Consider the following 27,761-nt stretch of genomic DNA (forward strand, 5'->3'; position numbering starts at 1 on the left):
TGAACAAAACGTGCCACGTTTATTTAACAGAACACAGTGATAATAAGTACATCCATACATACCAACATAGATAGAACTGCATGATATAATAAGTGAAAATAAAGAGTACAGATTGATGATATTTAGGTACATTTTAAAAAACACTGAAGCAATACCATGGTCTTATGATCCTAGGTAAATCATCAAGAACGGATGAAAATACATATAGACGCACCATGGTAGTGGCCTCTGCAGAGTACAAGAGGGGCATAGCACTGTGGGAACTAGTTAAAGGAACTTCACTTACATCTCAACATGTTACTTCTTTTAAGTAAAAAAATTTTTTTAAAAGGAAGAAGGGGAAGTAATTATTTCTGGATGGTGAGAATTCTTCAAGTTCTCACTTGTGGAGTCCTCGCTCTAGTGCTCAACCACGTGCTCTCTTCCAGCACTGGCAGGCAAAGAGCAGGGATGGACACACAGGTTAACTTTACACATGACTGACAAGCTGTCCAAAATAATTTTGACTATATGTGATTTTGGCCTTAACTGACATGCTTTAGTATTAATACTCTTGTAAGGTGAGACTCACAGCATTCATCAGCATGATAACTTAAAAGCCAACTACATGGAAAACACTCCTTTAGATGAGGATTTTTGAGGGGCCAACCTTGTGTACGAAATTCAGTTAACCAAAATCCCTTTTCTCCAGTGCCACCTGGTGGAAAAAAGAGGCAACTGTACCTACCACACAAACCCACAGTTGAGGAGTGAGGTTATCAGAACAAGGTTCTTTCCAAGGAAGCATCCCCCCCTTCCTTCTGAGGTTACCATGTAGTACATCAGTAACCACCTACTGACTTTAGAACCTTCCCCAAACTAAACTCTTCAGCCTATAAATCAGATGAGAAAGACCTGCTCTTTTATCTTCTTTTGATCAGAGATTCCTTCTTTAATGTTTCTTAGTTATGCTTTCCATTCTTCCTCACCAGACCAACCTGCAACCATAATATCCATTCATCCACATTTCAAACCCTCTACAGTAAAAAATTTCAACAGTTGATTTCTATATTAAAATTTTTAGTGTCATTTTGCTTTATATAAAACTGAGGATGGTTAAGAATTTTTAATTTAAAGGACTTCTAAAATACAATATGTTCTCACTATAAATATTCAATGAGAATTATAAATAGTACCTTCTTTTCCTTCTTTTAAAGCACTGGGTGATATAGTAAAAAACATACAGCATCTTACCAAGAGCCAATAGAATAGATTTTTCAGATATTAAAGTATCAACATAAAGAAAACGAAAAAACATAGTTATGAGGTCGTGAATCCCTCAATTTGCAATACTGAATTCCTCAATTCATTTACAATCCAGAGACATAACTGAACAGGGCAGTAAAATTACTTTGGAAAATGCCAACTGTACTCAAGACAAAATAAGTCAATCCTAAGTGGTTTCCCATTAGTGTTCTCTGTGGCCATGATTCCATTCAACCTTTATAACTGCTGTAATTGCTTTTTAACTGTTTCCAAGTCAGCACTAGCAGAGGATGGAAATAAAGCCAAAGGCACTCCCTCAAAAGTTCAAAATTGCTAGATTTGGATGTCAATTTACATTTTAGTGAGTGTCGGTCACTCCGTTCAGATGATCCTGTAGGTACATACAAACACACTGAACTGTTGGCTTCACTTCTCTTCCTTCCTCAAAGTTTATGATAAAGAGACTAATCCCTGTATTGGGACTAACCAACATAAATTCGGATTTGTTCAGAGTTGTGGGTAAGGAACACTTAAGTTCAGTTAGAAAATAATTAAACAGGCTTTTCATGTAAGCGCCGTGACTAACAACTAAGACACTGGCGACTAATCCTGGTGCAGCACTGTCTGAATTAGATTCAGGGGCACACGTTTTTCCTAAAGGAAATATCTCTGCTAGAGAAGTTTCTAGAGAGTTGCTTGGAGCTCCTTGGGAACACTGTTCATTTTGACCCGCTTCTCGCAGGATCAGTTGACAGAGAATATCGAAAAAGTCTTTTCCACGCATTTTCACCTACAAGAGAAGAAATTAAAATAAAGTGACATTAACGATTGCCTTAAAACATAAACATAAAACACAAGTGATTGGATTTTTCGAATATGTCAATGTAGGGATGACATAAGCAGATAGAATTCTGTTTCTGTTAATTGATCAGCAGTAAAAGCCTCTACCGTATTTCTGGAGTGATGGAAGCACATTGGGGAACAAAGAAGAGTAAGACACAATTTCTAATTCTTTCCTTCAAAGCACTTACAATCTAGTTAGGGCAATTTACAAGTAAAAAAGAAGCCCATAAGAGCGTTAACTATGAAACTACATCTAGAGCAATCAGTTTGGTTAGAGCAACCACCAACAAGGATAAAAAATCTTGCCTTTACTGAGCTAATAGCCTCTACAAGAAAATTATGAAAATAAAAAATAGGGGGGAAAATCTCCAATAATGCAATCCAAAAGCAGAACACTCCAACGAAATGCAAGTGTGGTGATGAGGTCACTTACAGAGTGAAAGATGAGAGAGGAGAGGCCTGAAGATTTCGAGTTTTGAACCGTTTTGCCTCCCACTCTCCTTGAGCAGCACCGCACTCGCTCTCCTGCCTACCACTACCACTGCTAAAGTTACTGCTTCAGATTCAAAGGCTTTTCTTCAAGAATCACCTAATAACACACGTACTTTAAATCCAGTATTGGCAATGACTGCCAACTTAAGAGTAAATAAGAAAGACAGCTTAAAAAGGAAAAATGAACACACTGTGCAGAGTTGTTTTATGAACCAGACAACTTTCAAACTGCTTAGCTAAGATTTAGAGACATCCCATTTACAAAAGAAACCCAATTTTACCTACTCTGATGTTGGCAAGTTCATCCACGGAGCAACTCACCCCGGGCTACGCACCTGGTCTAAGGTCTCTCCTCCAGGTGGTGTGAATACAGGGCATTCTTCCCCAGCTGCTTTGGCCATTGCCCTTAGCTCACTTAGGGCCTTGCCTTCCGCAACCCCATATTTCTGGAAGGGTCAAATAGACAAAAGTGCCTCAAATGAATTTGTAATAAGACAACTGAGTACATGCTTGTGGCAAAACTGGAGCACTCTGGCAAGACGCTTGGTTTCCTTCCACTCACTTTATTTTTAAACTGATAATGAGAACATACTCCGTAGAGGCTGCAAACCCTAGAAAATTCAGTTAACATCTTACATTGTACACTGTGTCCAGACAGGTTCTATGGAACATACTCAAGTAGATGGTGGGTAGAGCTTTACTGGACAAATACAGAGATTTGCACAGACTGCAGGGCCACAGACTAATACGTGAAGCACACCAAGTCAGCCACCTCACATTCATACATACTGTCTCATTGATCCTAATAACAGCACTGTGAGATGGGTATTTTCATCTCTATATCTATAAATGGGAAAGCAGAGTTTCAGAGAGGTTAAGCAACTAGCCTGTATTCCCAAAATCAGCAAAGTTGAAATTCAAACCCATATATGTGTGTTTTCAAAGCTCATTAGCTCTTTAGATTCATAAAGACTGAGCCATAGCAAAGGACACAGAAGTCACAAAAGAAATACAAATGACCAAAAAAACCACAAGATATCTACCTCACCAAGGATCCATAAAAGTGAAAATTAAGATGGCACCTTGCAGGTGCTATTAAACTAGAGGACCAAGAAGACTACCAACAGCTAGAGTTTACATGAGAAAAACTTTCTCCTATCTTATTCGTGGAAGTATAAACTGGCACAACTTTTCTGAAAGGAAATTTAGCAATATACAAGGCTTTAAAAAAAGTATATATTCACCAATTCCACTTCTAGGAAACGTATTAGGTGTGTGTATAAAGAATTGATTACAAAGAGGTTTATTTTAACATTATTTACATTAGTAGAAAATCTAGTCACAACCTAGGTATCCACCAGTAGTAGCTATGTAATATCCATGTATTGGAATAATACAGTCACTAAGTGATCATATCCATGTACATTTATTAGCACTGAAAAACAGAGGAAAAAGCTAGTTAAAAAACAACACATATAGAGGTGCCTGGGTGGCTTAGTCAGTTGAGTGTCTGACTCTTGGTTTCACTCAAATCATGATCTTGGGGTCATGAGATTAAGCTCTGTGTTGGGCTCCACACTCAGTGGGAGGGAGGGGGTCTATTTGAGATTCTTTTTCCCTCTGCCACTCCCCCCACTTGTGCTTGCTCCCTCTCACTCTTTCTAAAACACATAAGTAAATCTTAAAAAAAAAAAAAAAAAAAACACATAGAGGTACATTTAGAAAAATGTGAACACAATCAGATAGACTGATAGACTAACAGATGAACATGAAAAGAAGTCAAGAGAACACATACCAAAATGTTCACAGTATTTGTGCATGGTAGACATTTTAACTGTATTTTTCCCCAAACTGTTCTTACTTTTAATTCCTTACAATGATAACAGATTACTTGCATAATAAAATATTTAGAGATGTATCATTGCTTATGGCTTACACTGATGATGCCCCAAAATTCTACCACCACCAGACAGAAGTCCAACAACTAAATGTTATTTTTTTCTAAGACCATATGCACATTTGTCAGATGCTCTTCCAATTCTCAAGTTCAAAGTCTTTCATCCTCATAACTGAAACAACCTCTATCATAAAGGAGAATGTTAAAAATAACTTGGTTTGTTTTCTCAGGAATGGAGACATCCATTCATTAAATATTCCAAATGCTATGCTGAAACACATCCGGCAATGAGGCCAGTGCAGAGAAGAGACCAGGAGTCTGCAGCTCTCCATCCTTACTGAGACTGCAGTGTGGTGGGGTACTACCCTAGAACAGTAGGGGAAGAATGTCGTAATGGAAAGAACTACTGGACACAGACACACACAGCAGAGATGGCTAATCTGTATTTGCGGGGCTGCAGAAGCCAAAGCCCTGGGGTTGGAATGGAAGCCAGCCAGGTTTGGAGAGTATGTATTCCAGGTAGAGTGGAGCATGGATTCGGAAGTTCAGTGAGGCAAGAGCACAAGGTGTTTGGGCAACACTGAGAAGATCCATGAGAGGCCTATCACCAGTGGTCCAATCTGAGCTGTGCCATGTACTGGCCTTAGGACTCTGGGCATGGACTTGACCTCGGTGTGCCTTGCTTTCTACAACTGTAAAAACAGAGGTTTCTAAATCTTCACAACATCAGCATGCTGTGAAGATTAACAAACCCGCAGGGTTTGGAGCAGGGCCAGAGGGTGGGGAGCACTTGTGCAAATGCTGGCTAATATTATTAAGGCTGGGCATCAAGCACAGGAGAGAGGAAGGAGGCAGAAGGCAGATGGAGGCAACAGATCATATCCTACAGCTGATAAGCCAAGCTGGAGCTTGGACGGGCTCCTGAAGGTAGAACAGAAACAGTGAACTGTTTTACATAGGTACGTAGCAACCACGTTTTCCAAAGAGTACTCTGGCAGCAGCATGAAGATGAGATTAGAAAAGCAAGTACCAGTCCAAAGACAGGAGAATCACTGTTCCCGGTGATCTAGGTGACAGAGAACACCAGATGCAGTTTAGGATGGCAGCAGTGGGTTGGCAGAGGGACAAGGGTTCAGGAACTACTACACAACAGCAAAAGTGACAAGATGGTAGGAGGCAAGGAAGTCAAGAATGTGTGGTTTGAGGAATTGGGTAAAGCAGGAGCCAGTTCCAGGAAAGGGGGGTGTTCCACTGAGCTGGAAGTAGCTGTGGGGCACACATGCAGAAATAAAAAGTAGGTAGTTTGATATCTGAGCAAGAGATCCAAGCTAAAATATATATAAATATATGGAAATCAATTGAAATCACAGGAGAGGATGCTACTGAGGGAGAGAGAGCAGAGTGAGAACAGCCAGCCCATCCAATGACAATGCTCTCTCCCTACTTTGTGAGGACAGGCCTCATTCAGCGCCCCACCACTGAACTCACAATGCTTGTTTGGTTCAGAGGCACAGAGTGAGTCTTTCCAAGCAGGATCTCTGAGGAACTCTAGCATATATTTTGGACAAGAATAGAGAACACATGCAAATCCTGAAAAGCAATTCTTTAAAGATGCCCTAGCCATTCGATACTTCCATTCAGGTACAGAAGAAATCATAGGGCTGCCAGGGACATTAGCCCGCTTACAGGCCTGCATTGCAGAGCAAAACTACTGCTCTAGGAGGAGGTCTGGGATCAAATCTCAGATCTGAAATTGAGGTATGGCTTTAGCTAAATCACTATTTCAGCAAGATTCATTTCTGGTACATAAGAGAGTCTACTAAAGCTTGAAATCAGGAAGTAGGAAATGGAGGCTGAGAAGAGAACTTTGTACTTTTACCTCAAACTCTTCTCTACTAGTTCTTAATGAACAGATCTTGCTTTTATAATTTAGGATGCCTACCTCACACACATTTAATAATTAAATAAGATACTATCTATGAGCATATGTAACAGCCAATCTCACATAGCAGGTTCTTAACATGTTAGCTGATTCCACATCCCTATCAAGAATGCATCAGATAAACTGAGGTGGTTTACTCATAATTTTTGGTGAAGAATATGTGTAAGTTATTACTTACTCTTTCTCGAAGTCTTGGATCATACCTTACTGTCAAATCTTTGCAAACTTTGCTTTTCTCCAAAATCCCACGCACAGTCTGAAAAATGGAAAGACAAGTTTCTTTTCACAAAACAATAGTCATTCTGGCCAAAATGTCAAAATACATCATAGTAAAATTTAAAAGAACTAGGAATAATTTTCCTTTGTGAAAGTTGCCTCTCTTCTGTGCTTTTCACCCTTTGTCTCTTCACACGGATTTGAGTATTTCCTTCTAAGGAAATACTGTCTTCTAGTTCAGATGTCAGCAAACTGCAGCCCATATTCAGACCATGGCTTGTTGTAAATGAAGATCTATTAGAACACAGCCACTTATGTATTGTTTGTGGCTGCTTTCATGGTACAACAGCAGAGTTGAACAATTGTGATGGAGACCATGTAACCCATAAAACTTAAAATATGTACTATCTGGTCCTTTACAGAAAAGGTTCCAATTCATTAATTCTCCATTCAGGTGCAGCAATTTAAATTGCTGTTAAACCCATCTACTGAGTCTTAATTTCAGTTATGTTTTCATCAGTTCTAGAATCCGAGTTTGGTTCTTGTACGTCACTTCCAGTTCTCTACTGAAATTTTCAATGTCATTTTTTAATCTATGCACTCAATAGTTATTTTATTTTATTTTTTAAAGATTTCATTAATTTACTCATGAGAGACACAGGCAGAGAGAGAAGCAGGCTCCCTGTGGAGCCGAATGCAGGACTGATTCCTAGGACCCCGGGATCACGACCTGAACTGAAGGCAGATGCTCAATCATTGAACCACCCAGGTGCCCTTCAATGGTTATTTTAAAGTCCATGTCTGGTGACCAGTTATCAAAGAACTCCTACAGCTGTTCTGTTGTCTTTTATTTAGGCTCATTTTTGTTCATGTTCCCTTCTCTCCTGGTGTGACTGACAACAGACACTGTATTTGCAAAAACATAGAGATAATTTAAGTCCACAATTTGCCTTGTTTTTTAATCCCTTCCAAACAAATTAATTATCATCATCATTATGGCTGTCTGCTGTCAATGTTTGTTCACATTGATCTTTACTTTCACCACTGTGTGTGCTCACCAATCTTTTCTGAAACCAGAGCTCCCTTCTAGTTATTATTCTCCCTCTTCAATTACCCTTTCAAAGTTTCTTTATAACCTGTTCATCCGAAATAGGTCTTCATCTACACTCTAGAAAATGTTTTGCTGGGTATAAAATTCTAGGTTAGTCTCTATTATCGCTCGGTACATTAAAAATCTATATATATTACTGATACTGAAAAGTTTGTTGATAGTCCATTAGTGGATGATGTTTGTCCTTATTCTTTGGAGTTTTGCAATTTTGTTATTTTAAGTGTAGATATGGGTTTCTTTTTATTTATTCTGACTGGGATTTATCACCCATTCCAGATCTGATAATATGATCTTCCAACAGTTCTGTAAAATCAACTATGACTTCTTTGATCCCTTTCTCATTCTGAGGACAATAGACCTTATCATGTTCTTCATTTCTTTTAAACTCTCATATTTTTAATCTGTTTATTACATTGTGCTATATGAGGTAAAGGCCAAAATTCCATATTTTTCCATATGGGTAGTCCATTATTTCAGCACCTTTCATTGAAAAGAGTACCTTTCAAGTACTGGATTACTTCATACCTTTGTCAAAACCCAATCGATAAAAAAAGATTTGGATTCTTAGGGAAGATGGCAAAGTAGGAGGAACCTAAGTTTACCCCCTCCCAGGGATATATTAGGCAACATTCACATCAGTGTAAGTAACCCTGAAAATGACCCAAAGACTGACAGAACAAATTCCACAACTAAAGGTAGAGGAAGTGGCCACACTGAAGACAGTAGGAGAGGCAGAGACGTGATGGGGACCTAAATAGACCTACAGGCTATGTGCAGAAGGGAAGGAACCAAAGGCCTGGAGAAGGAAGAGAAACAGACCCTCACATAGGGAAGCCTGCGTGGGGAAGACAAATCCCCCCATAACATTTGGCTTTGAAAACCAGAGAGTCCAAATTTTTTGAGTTCTTACTATCAGCGGGACTTAAAACCTGGAATTTAAAAAAACAATAGGCTTGGCTCTGGGAGAGCCTGGAGGGCAAGAGAAAGCTGAGTCCAAGTCCTCTAAGAAACAGCACAACAACTGCTCAACAAGATACGGCACAGAAGCAGCAGTTTGAAAAATGCCTGGGGGGACTCTTGCGTGGCTCAGTGGTTGAGCGTCTGCCTTTGTCTGGGGATCCCGGATCCAGGATCTAGTCCTGCGTCCGGTTCCCCACGGGAAGCCTGCTTCTCCCTCTGCCTCTGTGTTTCTCATGAATAAATTAATAAAACCTTTTTTTAAAAATTCCTGGGGCATACAGGAGGGAGAGTTATTCACTCATCTCAGAGCAAGTCCAGAGGGGCAGCAGTCACAGGAGACTCCTCTAGGAACAAGGGAGCTGACACGTATCATTTCCCTCCCCTGCCCCACAGCATAAACACATGGCTGCCTATAGGAACCAGTGAGGCAGACATTCACTACCTAACTTGTTAATAATGCCACCCTGCCCTCCAGCACCTCGTGGACCATCCCCTCCACTACACTAGCCTTAGCCCATACACGGTGGTGTCACAGGCCTGGCCATGTGCAAGTAGCCCCTACAGTGGCCGGTACCACTCCAAAGTGACTCTTGCCCTAGGAGAGGAAAAAATAACCCCACACAGGAGTCAGATTGCGGTCCCAGCAGTGGGCTGAAGAGAGACAACTGGTCTGACTGCAGGCCCTGCCCATCAGTGAAAACTTCTTGGAGGACAACACAGGGCAACTGCCCTGCAGTTTAGTGCTGTCTCAGCAAATGCCAGTTCAGACTCACCTCTAGCCCATGGTAGCCCCAGAAGGGCCCCCTAACATCACAGGGACCAAACCCCGCCCACGACAAAGAGAACCTCTGTACACAATTAGACCGAAAGCAAAGTGGCTCAGCCACAACAGCACACAGGAGACACCCCTGAAGCGCCAGGTTCCAATGAACAGGGCACACTGCACCGCAGGGCACTATAGGACTTCTTCATAAGGCCACTACTTTCAAGCGTAGGAGACATCACTGACTTTCCTAACACACAGAAACAGACACAGCGAGTTACAAAAATGAGGAGACAGGAATATGCCCCAAAATCACAGCAAGAAACCTAAGTGAAATGGAGAGAAGTAATATGTCTGATAGAGAATTTAGAGTAATGCTCAAATAGATACTCCCTGGAGTTGAGAAAAGAGTGGAGGACATCAGTGAGACCCTTAAACACCAAGATAAAAAAAGAATCAATCAGAAATGAAGAACCCACAAAATGAACTACTGGGACTCATCAAGATAAAAAGCTTCTGCACAGCAAAGGAAACAATCAACAAAACTAAAAGGGAGCTTATGGAATGAGAGTAGATACTTGCAAGCGGCATATCTGATAAAGGATTAATGTCCAAAATCTACAAAAGAACTTTCATCAAACTCAACACCCAAAACACCACCCAGTTAAGACATGGGCAGAAGACATGAACACTTTTCCAAAAAAGACATCCAGATGGCAGACACATGAAAAGATACTCAACATCACTCATCATCAGGGAACTACAAATCAAAACCACATGGAAATAAATTAAAATGAAAACACAAGGGTCCAAGATTTTTCTTTGGGACACAGCAAAAGCTATTCTAAGAGGGAAGTTTATAGCAATACAGGCCTACCTCAAGAAGCAAAAAAATCTCAGATAAACACTCTAACTTACACCTAAAGGAACTTGAACAAAACCTAAAACCAGCAGAAGGAAGAAAATTATAATAAAGAGCAGAAATAAATGAAGTAGAAACTAAAAAAGAATAGAACAGATCAATGAAACCAAGAGCTGATTCTTTGAAAAGATCAATAAAACCTTTAGTCAGACTCCTTTAAAAATAATAAATAAAAAGAGGACTCAAAAAGACCAATGACAAAAACAACAAACCAATGGAAAAAATAATCTACAACAACAACAACAACCTGACCGTATTAGTATGGGTCTATTTCAGGTCCCTCAATTGAAACTCTTCATTTTCCTTTAAAGATCATTTTATTTATTTGAGGGAGAGTGAGAAAGAGAGAACACATGCACGTATACATGAGTGGGAGAAGTGACAGAGGGAGAGAATCTCAAACAGATTTCCCTCAGTGTAGAGCCTGACAAGGGGCTCAATCCCATGACCCATAAGATTATGACCTGAGCCAAAATCATGAATCAGATACTTAACCAATTGTACCACTCAGGTGCCCCCATTTTTCCACTGTTAGTCTTCTTTCTTCCTTAATTTTGTAATTTGTTTCTATGACTTCATGTTCATTGAACTCTTCTTTATCAGTGTCTAATCTGCTGGTAATCCCCTCCTGTGAAATTTTCACTTCAGAATACTATATATATTTTTGATCTCAAGAAGATGAATTTGGTTCTTTTTATATCTTCTATTTCTTTCCTCATTTTGTTCCTTTGAGCACAGACCAGCCTCACTATTCAGGTGTGATCTAACAAAATCTCTCCAACTTGCATGGTAGGAACTCAAATCAGTCCCAACCTGTGTGAGCTCTTGAAACTGACTGGCTTCTGGCTCCTCTAGGGAGAGCAATTGTTCTTTCCCTAGCAGTTACGTTTTATATCTGGCTTCATGAATTTTCACCTACACTCTAGTCCACCAAAGATTTCAGGGGATCCCTATAGGTATTTCTAGAGTTCTTTCCCTGTGCAGCTCCCTCTTCCAGCACTCTGTCCCACAATCCTAACTTAATCTCCCCCAAATTCCAAGCATATCTCTTCAACTCACTGAGATGACTGGCTCTATTTGCCTTCTCCAAGCAGCACTGGGAAATTGCTTCAGGTGGAACACCAGGGCAATCCAAGGGTTCACCTCATTTGGGGATCACAGGCCCACACTGTCTAAAGTCCAATGTTTGCAAACAGCTGTTTCACAAATTTTGCCCTGTTTCTCTAGTTGCTTATGCAGGGTGACTATATTCCAACCCTGTTATTCCCTCATGGGGAATTATTCCCTCCACTGAGTCTTTAGACATTTATTTGGTTCCTTTTTAATTCACTGAGGTCACTTTTATAGTAATCTGTTCCTTAAAGATATTCTAAACATGTCTTTTATTTCTTTACAGTTACATAGTTGTTTGCTTTTTTAACGGTGTCTGGATGCCAACATTTGATTTTTTTTTTAATTTGTTTATTTTTATTTATTTATGATAGTCACAGAGAGAGAGAGGCAGAGACATAGGCAGAGGGAGAAGCAGGCTCCATGCACCGGAAGCCCGATGTGGGATTCAATCCCGGGTCTCCAGGATTGCGCCCTGGGCCAAAGGCAGGCACCAAACCGCTGCGCCACCCAAGGATCCCTTGATGTTTTTTTGTAATGGGTTAAATTCCCCCATCTGGTGTTTCTGCTGACTCTTCCTCATTAACCTTATCTTTTTAAAGATATTTTGTTAGACATTTTCCCCAATCTACTTTAATTTAAAAATTACCAAAATAAAAGTACAAAGTAAGATGAAAAGAAAGTTCTGTTGGTGGAGGAAGAAGAGGATTGGGGATGGTACCTGCATGTGACTGAATTTCCTACAGACTCTGGAAGCAGTTTTCAAGGTAATAGCCATGGAGACTTTAACTCTAAAGGAAACCTTAACTTCAAACATACCTGCTTTGTCCTCATGAGGTCACTGGAGAAAACATGAGTAAACTTCACATTATTAAGAAATATGCCAGCAGCAGCAGCTTGTTTAAATCCAGTTTCTGAAAGGGGCTCATCTACTCCTTGTCCTATGGTAGTAAGAGAAGGAACAGTAACATTCAAATATAAATACAACACATGCAAATAAATCACATGTAAAAAATATAAACAGAATTTATCTACATTTTATTAAAAGATTTCCTTGGGTACTTTTCTATATAACTTTTCAAGCAAGTAAGATTAAGCTATAATCCCATAAAGGCTCAGGTATTCAAATGTTTCCCAAAAGAATGTCTAATGGGAATTTGATGATGAGAATTCAGTTGTCTCCAGCTCTCCCCTCTCTCATGTCTGCTCACCATTTCATTAGCTGTATTTTATTAATGCTGGCTCTGCTCTTAAGTTCTCAAACCAGGTGCTGCATTTCAAAGGTAGGATCCTCACCTAAAAAGTTTCCCTTCTTTATCTCCACTGCCCAAATGTGCAATATTGTATTATTTCCCCTCATCCTTGGTTCCTTTCATCCTTCCTTCCTTCTCTTTAAAAAACAAACAAACAAACTTTGGAACCTTCATTTCAAGGTTAACATTTCTTAATGTTAAATAAACATTAAATAAACATTTAATGTCTGATTAAACATTCCAAAGGGTCCTCTTATTGCAAAAGAACTAAATGCATGTGTGTGTGTGTGTGTGTTGCTCACAAGGTCTAAGGAAAATCTCTAAGAGGAAAAGCAAAGCCACCAAAATACCCGGAGCTGAAACCTGAATATTAACACTAAAAAAATGGAATTGCCAGGGTATCAGCACAAACGCGGGGTTGGGGGGGTGGGGGGGGGTGGGGGAGTCTAGCTGCATGGCACAGCAAGGTAGGTGGACTGAACTCACCACTCCCAGAAGCAAAAGATCCTCTAAGAAAGCTAGCGTAGTCTAAGGTCAGTAGTAAAATCAAATGCAAATTCACTTCAGAGCAAATCTGACTAAATACATGCTAACAAGTTTCCATTCCAACGGGAATTTTTATTTTTATTTTTTATTTTTTTTTAGGATTTACAAATTTATATAGTCTTTCCTATGAAAGAACAAAAACAAAAAACCAAGGGGTAAGAGAAAACTTCTCCACAAAGGCCTGACGAGTCTTGGGAGATCTGAGAAAACATATGTTCTGCCTATAAGCTAACAAAGCAAAATAATGATCAGCGCTTTTCGTAGGTTTGAGTGGGAGGCCTCAGTTCAACAATATCCCCTCCTAACCGAGCACTCCACGGGGGTGCGATCCTTCAGGAGCCAAACAGCAGGAGCGCCTCGGGCCGACCTTGCCTTCAGAGCGTGCTCCCCCGCACTGCCAAAGAGACAGTGCCATTCAGTGCTCGGTTTCCAGCACTTAAAAGGGCCATGTTTCCCTTTAAAAAAGATGCCGAGTCAGAAAGAAAAGAGAAAAGAAGAAAAGAAAAGAGAAGAAAGGAAAAGAAATGAAAAGAAAAGAGAGAAGAGAGAGAAGAGAAGAGGAGAGGAGAGGAGAGGAGAGGAGAGGAGAGGAGAGGAGAGGAGAGGAGAGGAGAGGAGAGGAGAGGAGAGGAGAGGAGAGGAGAGGAGAGGAGAAGAGAAGAGGAGGAAGGAAGGAAGGAAGGAAGGAAGGAAGGAAGGAAGGAAGGAAGGAAGGAAGGAAGGAAGGAAGGAAGGAAGGAAAAGAAAGAAGAAAGAAAGAAGAAAGGAAAGGAAAGGAAGAAAGAAAAGGGGGAAAAAAGAGTTCTCTACTGCAGTAAAAATCTGAGTCACAGACAGCTGCTCCGAGGAGTCTGTGCCGGGGAAGTGCCGGCCCCCCAGCAGACTCTACTTGGGCTCCTAGATCACACCTTTGCTGAGGTCTGTCATTTTGGGATATTTTACTTTTTTCTGGTCCAGCTCATTCTGAGCCCAAAGGAGTAGTTTTAGTAATTTTGCCAGCTTGGGTGTTGACTCACAATTTTCATAATCTAGGACAGCTTGGTTAACTTCACTCCATTTACACTCCATTAACAAGCACAAATAAGAGTTCAGTCAAAAACTTGACATACAAGAAAATAATCCACTGTGAATGAAAGGAGAAACAACAAATAACAGACTCAGAATCATTTATTTATTTATACTTCAGACACTGAAATCAGCAGATAGACTATAAACTGAATAAAACATAAAAACAGAATCACAAACGTAAGTAACAAGAAGCTATCAAGAACAACCAAAGAGCTTTCTAAAAGAACCAGACAGATCTTTTAATATTGAAAAATAGATTTGCTGAAGAGGGAAACAATCCTTCAGTGGATAAAGGGAGATCTAGTAACAGAAAGGCTTAATGAACTCAAAGACAGGGCTGAGGTATCATCCCACATGCAGCACAAAGGAGATGAAACACATCTCACATCTCTTAGAGACATGAAGGAGAGATTGGTATTCCTAACATACATCTGACTGGAACTCCAGAAAAAAGAAAATGGAAGAGAGAAAATATGAAGAGAAAATGGCTGAGAATTTTCCAGAAATGACAGAAGACATAAATCTACAGATAAAACACAAAGCAGAATAAATTAAAAGAAAAAAAATCCCTCCTAGATCTATTAAGGGAAACTACAGAATACCAAAATCAAACAAAAGATTTTTAAAAGCAGTTGCAGAGAGAGAGAGATTGCTAAGCATGGAACATGATTTGGCTGACAGAAGACTTCTTAACAGGAGCAATGGCAGCCAAAAAAACAGCACAATAATATCTTCCAAGTGCTAAGAGAACTGTCAGTCTAAATTGTCTAGGCTAAAAATGGTTGAATAGAATAAAAATAGAATTGTCTGGAATAGAAACAATTAAAACTATCTTTACCACCAACCAATCTGCCCTAGGGGCCCTTTCAAAGAAAATATTTCAGGAATGAAGTTCTGAGATGCAAAAGAAATGAGGAAAGAAACTGGTAAATATAAATATAAATATATATACATGTATACCTAAACAATCCAAACAATCTAATAATCTAAATAATAAATCAAATAATAATGCCTATGTCATGTGGTTAAAAAAGGATAGGGCTAAGCTACTAAGCAATAGTCATGTAAGTTCTTTGTATTTTGGGGGGAACAGAGATATATATTGGTATTACACTTCATTAGACATGAATGGTAAAAATATAAAAGTAACCATTGAAAGAACAGAAAGAGTTTATCATTCCAAAGCCAGTAGGGAGGGGAAGGGAAGAAAGGAGGAGGAGGAGGAAAAAGGAGAAGGAAGAGGAGGGAAAGGAAGGTGGGGGGAGGACGGAGAAGAACCAAAATCAGCCTCAAGCATTAACAAGGTAACTCTTAAGACATCAGCACACAAAAAGGCTGAAAGGAATGCAAGAGAAAAACATACACCAGGCAAATTCCAAACGCAAAACAGCTGGAGAAGCTATATTACACTCAAAAATGCAAGACTTTATGACAAAAGTCTTAGGATTGTGAGGATTACTATAATCAATGATCCAATTCACTAGGAAGACAGAACAATTTTTAAATTTGTATATATGCCTAATAAAACAGTCTCTAACTATAATAAGAGCAGACATAAAGTACAAATTGATAGGATGTCAGGCACTAAACGATAAATTGCCCATCACAGTGGGCAATTCCACTCTCACCCATTAACTGATATTTCAGTCATGCACACAAATTAGTAAATTTATAAAATTAACAAAACAGATTTGAACAGCAAAACAGAGGTCGATTATTTGACATATAACTCCAAACCCAACAATCATAAAACAGATTTTTCTTGAGCATACAATAGATTTATAAACACTGACCATATTTACAGATTTCAAAAATGCATCATCAAATAAATCAGCTTGTTGGAATATAAAATATAAGTGGCAGTCAATCATAAATGATGAAGAACAAAAATGAAAAGCTCAGTCATTTGGAAATGTAAAAAACAGTTCTCAGTATTTCATGGATCACTGAAGAAATCATTAAGGGAAATGTAATAAGACACCTGGTGCTGAATACTTAACAAAATTACTGCCTATCAAAACTGTAGGTGCGCAACAAAAATGGTCCTTGGAAATATATAAGCCTTGAATGCTGTAACTTAAAGAACTAAGCATCTAACTGACAAAATCAGGAAAAAAAAAAAAAAAACAAAAATGAAAAGGAGACAGGTAAAAAAAAAAAAAAAAGAAAAAAGAAAAGGAGACAGGTGAGCAGTACTCAAGGACAGGGCGGTAAGGGACAGAAGTCCATAGGCTAATTTGGGTGGGGCGCATGTCACTGGAACACAAAGGTTCATTTACTCATCAGACTAGTTTTCAGAGGAGGGAATGGGTCACGCTGGGTTTGAAAATCACTTGCTGCGAACTCCAGATGTCCCTAACCAAAAGAAATAAAACTACGTTTTTATAATCACAGTGCAGAAATAGTGTGTCTGGCTGAGAGTTTACCCAAGATAGTCTTTAAAAGCTAGACTTACTGGATCAGAGGGAGATTAAAAGATCTGAATCCAAATTAGCAGAACAAGAGAGGAAGAATCTGTCCAGAATAAAATAACAATTCTGTGTGAGAAGAGGGATTCTTTTTAAACCTCTTCTTTGTTACTACTAAAAATAACTATCTTAGCAGAAAAATTCCATTAACACCAGCCAGCAAACTCCATGTTTCCAAATATGAAATCATTTTAAATCACAGCAGTTATATTTTAAGACCACTAGACCCAATATAACTGCTGAATCAGCTGACTGGGCCACTTTGAAGCTACCTATAAACATCTTGGAATCCTATTCTTTACATTCAGTTCACTAAGAAACTTATTCCCTCTTGGTTACCATCTGTTCTGATCATATTTCTAGGGGCTATGACACTTTAATTCTCTAACGCTATTCACAATACAGAGCTGCCCCCAGTCCACTCCTCTACCCCACCAAATCTGATTAACTCACATATCACATTAACACTGAAAGAGACAGCTAAAATAAAATATACTAACCTTGAATTATTTTCTCCTTGTTGAATCTTGTTTCTCCACTAAAAAAGTGGGGGGGGGGGGGGAGAAAAACCTTTATTACCAAATTACGTCATTTTTGAAATGAGAAAAAAAAAATCAATGAAAGGCAATGATACTCACAAAAATAGCATATAATCTTGTAGTGTACTTTATAATCTAACCCGCAAACATAAAACTTGTTCTGAAGTGATATTTGCAATCATCTACGCTAAGAATTCCATACTGCCCCAAATTAAAATGTACAAATCATGGATCAATCATAAATAAATTGTAAGTAAAAAATTCTATTAAAAATATAGAAAGACAATTTTTATTAAGTAATCTTGTTTAAGTGTGTTGACTAAAACTCTTTACAAGCAGCAGGAGCAAACCATGAGTCTGTCTGTTGCTGGATTGGAACAAGCAAGCCCAAGGGAACTTGAACACAGTGGGAAAGAAGTACAGGAACCTTCAGATGCCCTGGCTTCTCTTAGTTCCTAGATCTCAAGCTGTTCCTCTTCGTAATGCTGACAACTATCTTGCAGACCACGCTGAAAAACTGAGATTTGAGTACTGGGTTTTTATGAATTAAAAAACCAAACCAAACCAAACCAATTTTGAAGCAACCACAAGAGGGAACGGACTGGACATTTTATCACAAAATAACCATCAATTGAGGCTGGAGGGGAAAAACGTGGAGGGGGGATTGCTACCCAGACAAGAGCAGACAACAGGGTTTACCTGCAACAAAAACAACTGAATATATGAAAAGCTATCAAGAACTGAGTTGAAAATTCTTTGAGGCCTTTTATGCACTAAGTACAGTGCTAGTTACTGGAAACAGAGACACAAAGGACTGGTGGCAGCCCAGGAGAAAGGAGGTTGGCCTGTTCTGTGTGGACACTAGATACAGAATTGGAAATGGTAGGTAAAAATAGTAAATGGGTTTCTTCAGATCAGGTTGTTTCCTCATTTGGTATCAAATGTCCGCACTGATGTAGTTCTATGTCAATGAGAGGTGAAAATCCTTTCAAGTAAACTTCATTGCCATACAGAGGGCTGAGAACAAAACTGCTCTGGCTGTATACTTAGGAGCTCGGTTAAGCTTGGGTGCCTCTGTTCTTTGTCGGTAAAATGGAAACAATGATAGCCCTATTTAAACATGACTCTTGGGATCCCTGGGTGGCACAGCTGTTTGGCGCCTGCCTTTGGCCCAGGGCGCGATCCTGGAGACCCGGGATCGAATCCCACATCGGGCTCCCAGTGCATAGAGCCTGCTTCTCCCTCTGCCTGTGTCTCTGCCTCTCTCTCTCTCTCTCTATCATAAATAAATAAAAATTAAAAAAAAAATTAAAAAAAAAAAAAAAAACATGACTCTTGGGGTACCTGGGTGGCTCTATCAGGTAACCATCTGACTCGATTTCAGCTCAGGTCATGATCTCAGGGGCTCACTCAGGGGGTAGTCTGAGATTCTCTCTCCTTCAGTCCCTCCCCACCTGAGCCTGCACTCTAGATCTCTCTCTAAAAATAAATAAATCTTCAAACAGGACTTTTGGGGTAACTGAATAAATACAGGTAAGTAAAGTGTTCATCACAGGTAAAGTGTTCAAACACTGCTCAGCTTTTAGTAAGCACTCAATAGTTCTGTTTATAGGTCATTTTTGGACAGAGCTACACAATCAGATTCAACTTAATGCATTTTAAATCTTGTAAACATTGTGAAATAAACAACATAAACAAATAATATACCATAAAACCAATATTCAGGTAGCCACATCCAAGTTAACGGACCACCTCCAGCCTCCTAGACCTGGTCTCTTTCTGAACACAATGTCCTCCCACTCCTAATGGATCCACTACTTGGGTGTTTATTTTTTAAAAGATTTTATTTATTTATTCATGAGACACACACACACACACACACACACACACACACAGGCAGAGGGAGAAGCAGACTCCATGCAGGGAGCCCGATGTGGGACTCGATCCCCTTTCCCAGGATCACACCCTGGGCTGAAGGCGGCGCTACACTGCTGAGCCACCCAGGCTGCTCTACTTGGGTGTTTAGATGCCCATTTGCTTTGCCTTTTTTCATAGCTTTCCCACCCATGTATAGCATAGATTAGTTCCTCTGTTGAACTTTATAATGAATTGCTTCTTACGAATTGCTTCTTACCGTATGTAGTCATCTGTGTTCCTTCTGGTCTTTGCGAGATACATCAGTGTTGTTGAGGGTGGCATACTACTTACATTCTCATTATTGTGTAATATGCTTAACAGTTTACTACAATGTATTTATATGTTCTATTGTCGATATTTACATTGTTTCAAATTTAGAGCTAAGCTGCTGTGAAGATGTTTGTACAGAGTGCATCAGGTTCTCTAGGGCAGTGGTTCTCAAAGTGGCCTTTGAATCAGCATCACTGATTGATTTTGCCTGAGGACTTTTGGAAATGCAAATTCTCAGGCCTCACCTGAGATCCCTGAATCAGAAATTCAGAGGTTGGGGCTCAGTTAATCTGTGTCTTAATAAACCTACCAGGTGATTCTGATGCACATTCATGTGTGAGAACCCCTCGAGGGCTGGCAAATGACTCTTTTTGTAAATAGTCACACCTTCATAGTTCATATGTTGTTTATGGCTACTTTCACACTATAATAGTGGAATTGAGTGGTTCAGACAGAGTACATGGCTTGTAAACCCTAAACTGCTTTCTTTACTGAGCCACAGAGTATACAAACATCCAGCTTTATTAGATATTACCAAAGTGGTCATAGCAATTTACATTCCCCAGCAGCACCCCACATTCTCTCCCAACATTTAGTAACGTCAGAGCTTCCCATCTGTGCCAATTTGGCACTAGAACAGTTTGTCTCAATTTGATCCAAATTTGTATTTCTTTGATTACTGTGAAGGCTCATCACCCATACTCTGTTTGTTTTAAATAAAGAACTAGTTAAAAAACAACACAAAAGTCCTCACATGGAGTTGATTTACATAGATACAGAAAGAACTCCATCAGACCTTAGAGGAAATCACAAACCCAGGCCTCTGCCTGGGACCTTGTCCCTTGTTTACAAAAATAGTTGTTTGCCAACCTCTGCCTGGAGCAGTGGTTCTCACACTTGAATTTGTGTCAGAATCCCCTGGAGGGCTTATTAAAACATAGACTGCTGGACTTGACCAATATGTTCTCATTCTTCAAGACCTAACACAGAGAACCACCTCCGGTGGGAGCTTTCCCTCCCCAGCACCATTCCCCACCTAACTATCCTATTTACACATCCTAATGCTATACTCCCATTTTACCCAGCACCACTATTATAAGTTACCACCTCTATGCTAAGTAACTTTTTTTTAGTTGTGTGTCTACCCTGGCTACAGCTCCTTAAAGGCACAGCCAGAGGTTGCCTCGCCCTAACATGCTTGTTACCTGGAGAAAATCCCAGGAAATAAGAGAACATCAGTGTACATACTCTGCCGATGGAAGGCCATGGGGAAATACCTATCAAAATAACAAATCTATTTGCCCTTTGACCCAGCAATCCTATCACTGGAAATACTTGCATTCAGCCATATTTAAAACAATATCTGCTACAGTATCATTTCTAATAGCAAAAGATGGTAAATAACCTGTGTCCATTAATAGGGAACTAGTTACACTAACAAATAAATGGTGGTGTATCTACATAATGGAATATTATGTAACTGTGTCCCCCCAAAAGAGAGTGATTTGTGTAAAGATACAGAAAAATCTCCAAAATAAATTAAGGAGAAAAAGCAAGGTGCCGGATAATAATTTAAAACACCACCTTTTTAGAAAGGTGGGAAATAAAAAAAATAAAATAAAAAATAAAAATTAAAAAAAAAAGAAAGGTGGGAAATAAGAATAAACATTTGGACTTGCACAAAACAGAAAAAAACAAAAACAAAACAAAACAAAAAAACATAGGATACATACATGACAAATGAAATTTCTCAGACCTATTTACCACTGATTTGCCAGTATTATCACTGATGTGGTTAATATTTTTAAAAATGTCTTATACTCCAAGATTTATTCAGAAGCATAGAAAACAGATGTGAAAGAGGATGTTAATCTCTACCAGTCAGACCGATAAAGCATCCAGGGCGACGATGAAGAAATTGTTCATTTCTAATACAGGAAATGGTTCCCAAACATTGGATTCATTTCCTGCCTCAGCCTCATATTCTTGCTGAGATCAAGAATAAAAGGACTGCTGTTAAACATAAGTAACGTCCTCTTTAGATAGCAGCTTTGTAGCCAATTCAATTTCCAGCAAAATTCAAAGAACCCTCCCTATGCCAAGTTTACTTTTATACAGGAACCTCAAAAGCGTTTTGCCTATTTTATGACAATCACAGCTCTCTTGCTCATTTTATAAATTTAAAATCACGGATGAGGAGAAATTTAATAATTTTGCCAGTCCAGGTTTTTACAAATCAGATAAATTCAGCAAAGATAACTTTTGGTATGCTTGCTAAAAAGATAGCTTACGATTTTAATTCAATCTCAATAGCTGATGTGATAAGATACAGAATAAAAGATTTTATCATCAAAATGTCATACTGTAAAAAAATGGAATCCCAGTAGTGGGATGGTTTTATAGCGGCACTGCCACACTATCCAACTATTTTTGGCAAAGGGAGAAAAAAAAATAGCTATGATATAATGAAGGATTTTATCAGCTATAAGTCAAGAGGGACTGCTGTTGGACATTAATTATTGTATTATTAAAAATCACTGGCATTCTACATTTTTTTTTTGCCTTTAAATCCCTTTATAAATAATACAGAGCAGGAAACCTCAAAATAGAATTTTTTCGCCAAAATTTTCATAAATATTTAGTTTTACAGCTTTTATCAGCTTTATCCAGAGGTTTGTATAAATCCTTCAGGCAACTGTTTATAGTTTGTTTTGGGAGTGGGAAAGGAAAGTAGGTGGCTCAAATAGTTTTACTATTAATCTACTTCCCCTAACCAAAGTTTGACTTGTGATAGCGGCAGAGAAGGTGGAGAGAACTGAAAGGTCAGAGGAATATATTTTGAAGGAGTCAGGAATAACACTACTCATTTTCAAAATCTGTGGTGTGATCCACTTCCAAAACAGAACGCCCGACTCTGCAAGAATCCAAATGCTTATGCCAAGAAGTGAAGTCTTATGACCAGCCATTTATAGACCCTACAAATATCCATCTTTCATTCTGCAGGTTATTACACTATTTCTCACTTCTAAAGAGATTTTATCTTGTTAGCTCTAATTTATATTCTTGTCTTTAGAAGTCACTTATAAAGCTTAATTTCCCAATCATATCCTTTTAAAGAATTCAAATATAATTGAAGAGTACTATTTGCCACAAGACAGAGACAAATCATAGGAAATTAGTACAGTTTGGGGCATGTTTTCAAAATAAGTATGCTTTAGTATACATGGAAATGCAAAGCCCCACCTGATATTTAATCATGGATACAGCTTTATCCTAATTCCTCTCTACCAATTAATTCATTCAAAAATATGGAAGATTTTAAGGGCTTGTAACACAGAGACTTTAACTAGATATTGAGGGGGGGAAATGTAACACACCCAACTCATGATATGTTTTCATTTACATAGGACGTCTGTCCTAGGTGTAAACGTTCGTTCTTCCAATTCATCAACGGTAGTCTCAGAAAACAAATACCACAGCAGCATACCAATCCCCTATATTTTTATGAAAGTTTACAGGTGCCCTATTATTTATTGTGCTTGCTAAATGATCAGAACAATTACTGGCATTCAACAAAAAGTAACTGCCAACAGAGGTAGCGTAAGAAAAACAAATCAGTTTTGCTATCAATAACTTTACTAATTCATCATCTAAGTCATTAAAAGTAAATTTAATTTAGTTAGTAAATTTCTTTCTAAGTTTTAAAAGCTAGCTAAAAATGGAAGTGAAATGAGATGGTTTTGCAGGCAACGAATTGCAACACACACAAATAATATTTCAAGGGAACTGCGGCCTTTCGATGGGTTGTGTAGGTGATGGAAATGCTAATCTATATTGGGGTTTTCAACAATGCCGTGCTAGAAGTTCATAAGCAGTTACAGTTTAACAATATTAAAAGACTTGAAGTTTGAAATCTTCATATTCTATTTCAAAAATGATACATACCCACAAGCATGATGAAGGCAAACACATGTAGTAACAGCACAAGATTCATAAAGGATTTGGTCAAACCTAAATTGCATTTTACAAGCTTTCTTGCATTGTCTGAAGAGACACTTTTCGATAAAACTATGCATCTCTTTAAAAATACTGATCATGCCATCAGTTTCAAAGCATTTGACTATCTTAGCTATACAGAATCAAGTAACAGAAAAGGCCAGTGCTATTCCCAATATTATGCTAAATGACTGAATCTTGTGGATTTCATTGAAGTACATTTAACTATAGTGATTATTATTTTTATTTTTTTTTTAATATTTATTTATTTATGATAGACATAGAGAGAGAGAGAGAGGCAGAGACACAGGAGGAAGGAGAAGCAGGCTCCATGCCAGGAGCCTGACGTGGGACTTGATCCCGGGACTCCAGGATCGCGCCCTGGGCCAAAGGCAGGGGCTAAACCCCTGAGCCACCCAGGGATCCCCCTATAGTGATTATTATTAATCAAGTTTGCAATCATTTCTTTTCCTGAAAGAATATTCTTAGCTTAGAGAACTCGGAAGGGGAAAGAGGGAGGACCCAGACAAAGCTAACCATAACCCAACCAATTATTTCAACACTTAAACTCCACTTTCCCACAAATAAAACAGAACAAAGCAAACTATTCTTATCACTCTTCCAATAATTATATTAGAAATAAAAAATAGCCACTAAAATGGCTAGTGATATTCAAGCAATCTACAAACACTAGGTTTTAACTCAATAAATAGGAGGCATAAGAGTACAGTGGTTGAGAGGATGGGCTACAGAGTCATGCTTCTTTGGTTGAAATCCCAGTACCCCCACCTAGCCATGTGACTTCAAGCAAGTTATATGCCCTCTGCATCTGTTTCCTCACCTGCTAATTGAGGAGCAGTCCTCACCTCACTGGATTGTTGTCAGAACTCAATAACAATAGTGCCTGGTACACGATAATTTACAGTGACTGATTTCTAAATTGATTCCCCATAGGATTTCTGTAAGGAATCAATTTTTTAAATTGAGCCCTTTTTAAGAAGGAGGGGATAAAATCCAAATTCATATTAAATACTGTCCATTAAGAATCTAAATAGGGGCAGCCCGGATGGTTCAGGAGTTTAGCACCACCTTCAGCCCAGGGCGTGATCCTGGAGACCCGGGATAGAGTCCCAAGACTACCTTCCTGCATGGGGCCTGCTTCTCCCTCTGCCTGTGTCTCTGCGCACCGCCCCCCCCCCCCCCTTGAATAAATAAATAAAATCCTAAAAAAAAAAAAAAGAATCTAAATAGACATCACCTTAAGTTTCAAAGGATGGTTTACCAGATTTCCTACAATTTCTCAGCTTCAATTACATGCCAAATACCGAGCTGCCTGAATCACGGCATCCAGAAAGTGTTCTAACACTGGAAAAATGAGAGCTCTTGTTCTTGCTCTACCAGTGAGCTACATGACCTTAAATTAAATACATCACAAAATGGTCATTAAAGTATCCTATAAAATGGAGGGGTGAGGAGAGAAGAGAGAGAGAAACCCGATTTCTGCTTTAGTCCTCAAAATCCTGTGGGTCCTAAACGGTTAATTCTGATGCTTCCCAAGATTATCCTCCTATAAAGTAAGAACTGGACAAAGAAAGATAGTTAAAGCCAGCTTGACCAGGTTAAGTCCTATTAGTATTCCCTGCGAGCTGCAGAAGTCAAAAATGGTATCTTATTTATCTGTTTAACCCAGTGCACTGGCAGGCAGTACCCATTCAAAATGCTGGCCTGAGGGGATCCCTGGGTGGCTCAGCGGTTTGGCGCCTGCCTTCGGCACAGGGCGCGATCCTGGAGACCCTGGATCAAGTCCCACGTCAGCTCTCTGCATGGAGCCTGCTTCTCCCTCTGCCTGTGTCTCTGCCCCCCTCCCCTTTCTATGTCTATCATGAATAAATAAATAAATCTTTTTAAAAAGTGCTGGCCTGATAACACTATACACACAAATTGCGGACCAGCTACATTTTTATTAGAGATGTCCTTAGAGAATTAGAAGTTATCCAACTCTTGGGATCTGTTTCTCCGCCTCCACTGCGCTATACACTCTGCCTTTGCCGCCTTTAATTCTCACAGCAGTCCAGTGAGGTAGGCACTACCGCCACCCCATTTTATAGATGGGGTAACTGAGGTCGTAAAGCTTGCGTCGGTTATGGGAAGCCCCGGTTTCGAGGCTCCTCCCAGCCAGAGCCGAACCCGGAGCGGGAGCCGGAGCCCGGATTCTAACCCAGGTCTATCTTGCTTGAAAAATCTGTGCTCTTAACCACCCTCAACTGCACTTTCCATTAACACTCGGCCAATAAGCGTAAAGAAGGAAAACGATAAGAGACATGCAGACATATCAGCCTTTAGTTCCACCGTGTAAAGTCATGATAAAAATGTGTTGGGGGTGATACAGTCACCAGGGCGGAGGCCCTCTTCCTCCGCCAGCAATGTAATCTCCGGAGGGAAGAAATAAATCTCAGACCTGTGCCTGCGGCTGGCTGCCTGGTAAACCGGGGAAGACAGCAGCAGCGGACAGCGGAAGGCGGCCGGCTCGGCTCGGCTCGGCTCCGCACGCAAATATCGGCCTGGGACCAGCTACCCAGCAAGTTGTTTAGGATCCACGGGGGAGCACAGGGCGGCGCCCAGATTAGTCCAAAGAGGCCGCCTGTGGTCTTCAGCTTTAAGTCGCCCGCCCAGCGGCTGCGCACCTTGGCCATCTAGTCCTGCAGACCTCAGTGTGCCCATCTGTACTTAGGACCGGCCAGCCTCGCTCAGCGGTGCGGGGCGTGGGGGCAAGAGGGGTCCAACCTGGTCTTCCCGGGGGGGACAGCACGCGGGGGGGTCCTAGCCGGCCCTCCCGGGAACAGCATGCGGGGGGAGGGGGGGTCCTAGCCGGCCCTCCCGGGAACATGCGGGGGGGGGTCCTAGCCGGCTCTCCCGGGAACAGCCTGAAGGGGGGGTCCTAGCCGGCTCTCCCGTGAACAGCATGCGGGGGGGGGGGTCCTAGCCGGCCCTCCCGGGAACAGCATGCGGGGGGGGGGTCCTAGCCGGCCCTCCCGGTAACAGCCTGAAGGGGGGGTCCTAGCCGGCCCTCCCGGGAACAGCACGCGCGGGGGGGGGGTCCTAGCCGGCTCTCCCGGGAACAGCACGCGCGGGGGGGGGGGTCCTAGCCGGCCCTCCCGGGAACAGCATGCGGGGGGGGGCGTCCTAGCCGGCTCTCCCGTGAACAGCATGCGGGGGGGGGGGTCCTAGCCGGCTCTCCCGTGAACAGCCTGAAGGGGGGGTCCTAGCCGGCCCTCCCGGGAACAGCACGCGCGGGGGGGGTCCTAGCCGGCTCTCCCGGGAACAGCACGCGCGGGGGGGGGGTCCTAGCCGGCTCTCCCGGGAACAGCATGCGGGGGGGGGGGGGTCCTAGCCGGCTCTCCCGGGAACAACATGCGGGGGGGGGTCCTAGCCGGCTCTCCCGGGAACAGCATGCGGGGGGGGGTCCTAGCCGGCTCTCCCGGGAACAGCATGCGGGGGGGGGTCCTAGCCGGCTCTCCCGGGAACAGCCTGAAGGGGGGGTCCTAGCCGGCCCTCCCGGGAACAGCATGCGGGGGGGCGGGTCCTAGCCGGCTCTCCCGGGAACAGCACGCGCGGGGGGGGTGCAGGGGAGCGGGGTCAACGGCCTCTTCCCCCACTCTGCGGCAATACTCACTGCCGGACGACGGTCAGCGCGAAGCGCGTCATCCTCCTGGCGCCCAGACGCGGGAAGCGAGGCCCCAGACCCGCTCGCGTGCTCCGCACTCGCCCGCTGGCCGCTCCGCCGCACTGCGGGGCACCTCGCCCACACCACTTCCGCCAAGCCCCGCCGGCCGGCCGGCTCCATTGCCATAGGCCGAGGCGGCCGCCTACGTCATCGCCGGGAGGCCAATCAGAGCGGCGGGGGCCGGCAGCTCGGCGGAGACTGGCGGGCGATGAGGCTCCGCCCAGCCGCGGCGCTTGCGCCCCTGAGCGCAGGCCCGTGATTGGCGCGCGGCAGGTGCGTGCGGGGCCCGCCCCGGAGGCCTCCCGGGAGGTGATTCCTGCCCGGGCAAGTTTGGATTTGGGAGATTCGGGGCGGAGCGGGTGAGCGGCGCGTGGGTTTGGGGTCGATTGCAGGTGAAGCTGTAACGCAGCTGGTAATCTTACCTCCAGGGTGTACGTGTTAGACACATGGGGTCCTGTGAGGTCTTACCGTGCACCCCT

General features: G+C 41.4%; 1 protein-coding gene across 2 annotated transcripts; it reads right to left on the bottom strand.

Moving 5' to 3' along the window:
• Window positions 1-27,716, bottom strand: TIGAR (TP53 induced glycolysis regulatory phosphatase). 2 transcript variants are annotated; one of them, XM_077871403.1, is made up of 6 exons: window positions 27,232-27,716; window positions 17,337-17,374; window positions 12,321-12,442; window positions 6,598-6,675; window positions 2,916-3,026; window positions 1-2,035 (listed from the first exon to the last, which is right to left on the bottom strand). In XM_077871403.1, the coding sequence occupies exons 1-6, from the start codon at window positions 27,261-27,263 to the stop codon at window positions 1,604-1,606; spliced, it is 813 nt and encodes a 270-aa protein (XP_077727529.1). In that variant the 5' UTR covers window positions 27,264-27,716; the 3' UTR covers window positions 1-1,603. The 2 variants fall into 2 exon arrangements, with proteins under 2 accessions (XP_077727529.1, XP_077727530.1); XM_077871404.1 differs by lacking the exons at window positions 17,337-17,374; window positions 27,232-27,716 and adding an exon at window positions 12,798-12,876.
• Between the last annotated feature and the right edge of the window lie 45 nt (window positions 27,717-27,761).

Source organism: Canis aureus, chromosome 25 (assembly GCF_053574225.1).
Source record: "Canis aureus isolate CA01 chromosome 25, VMU_Caureus_v.1.0, whole genome shotgun sequence".
In the NCBI taxonomy this organism is placed as follows: Eukaryota; Metazoa; Chordata; class Mammalia; order Carnivora; family Canidae; genus Canis; species Canis aureus.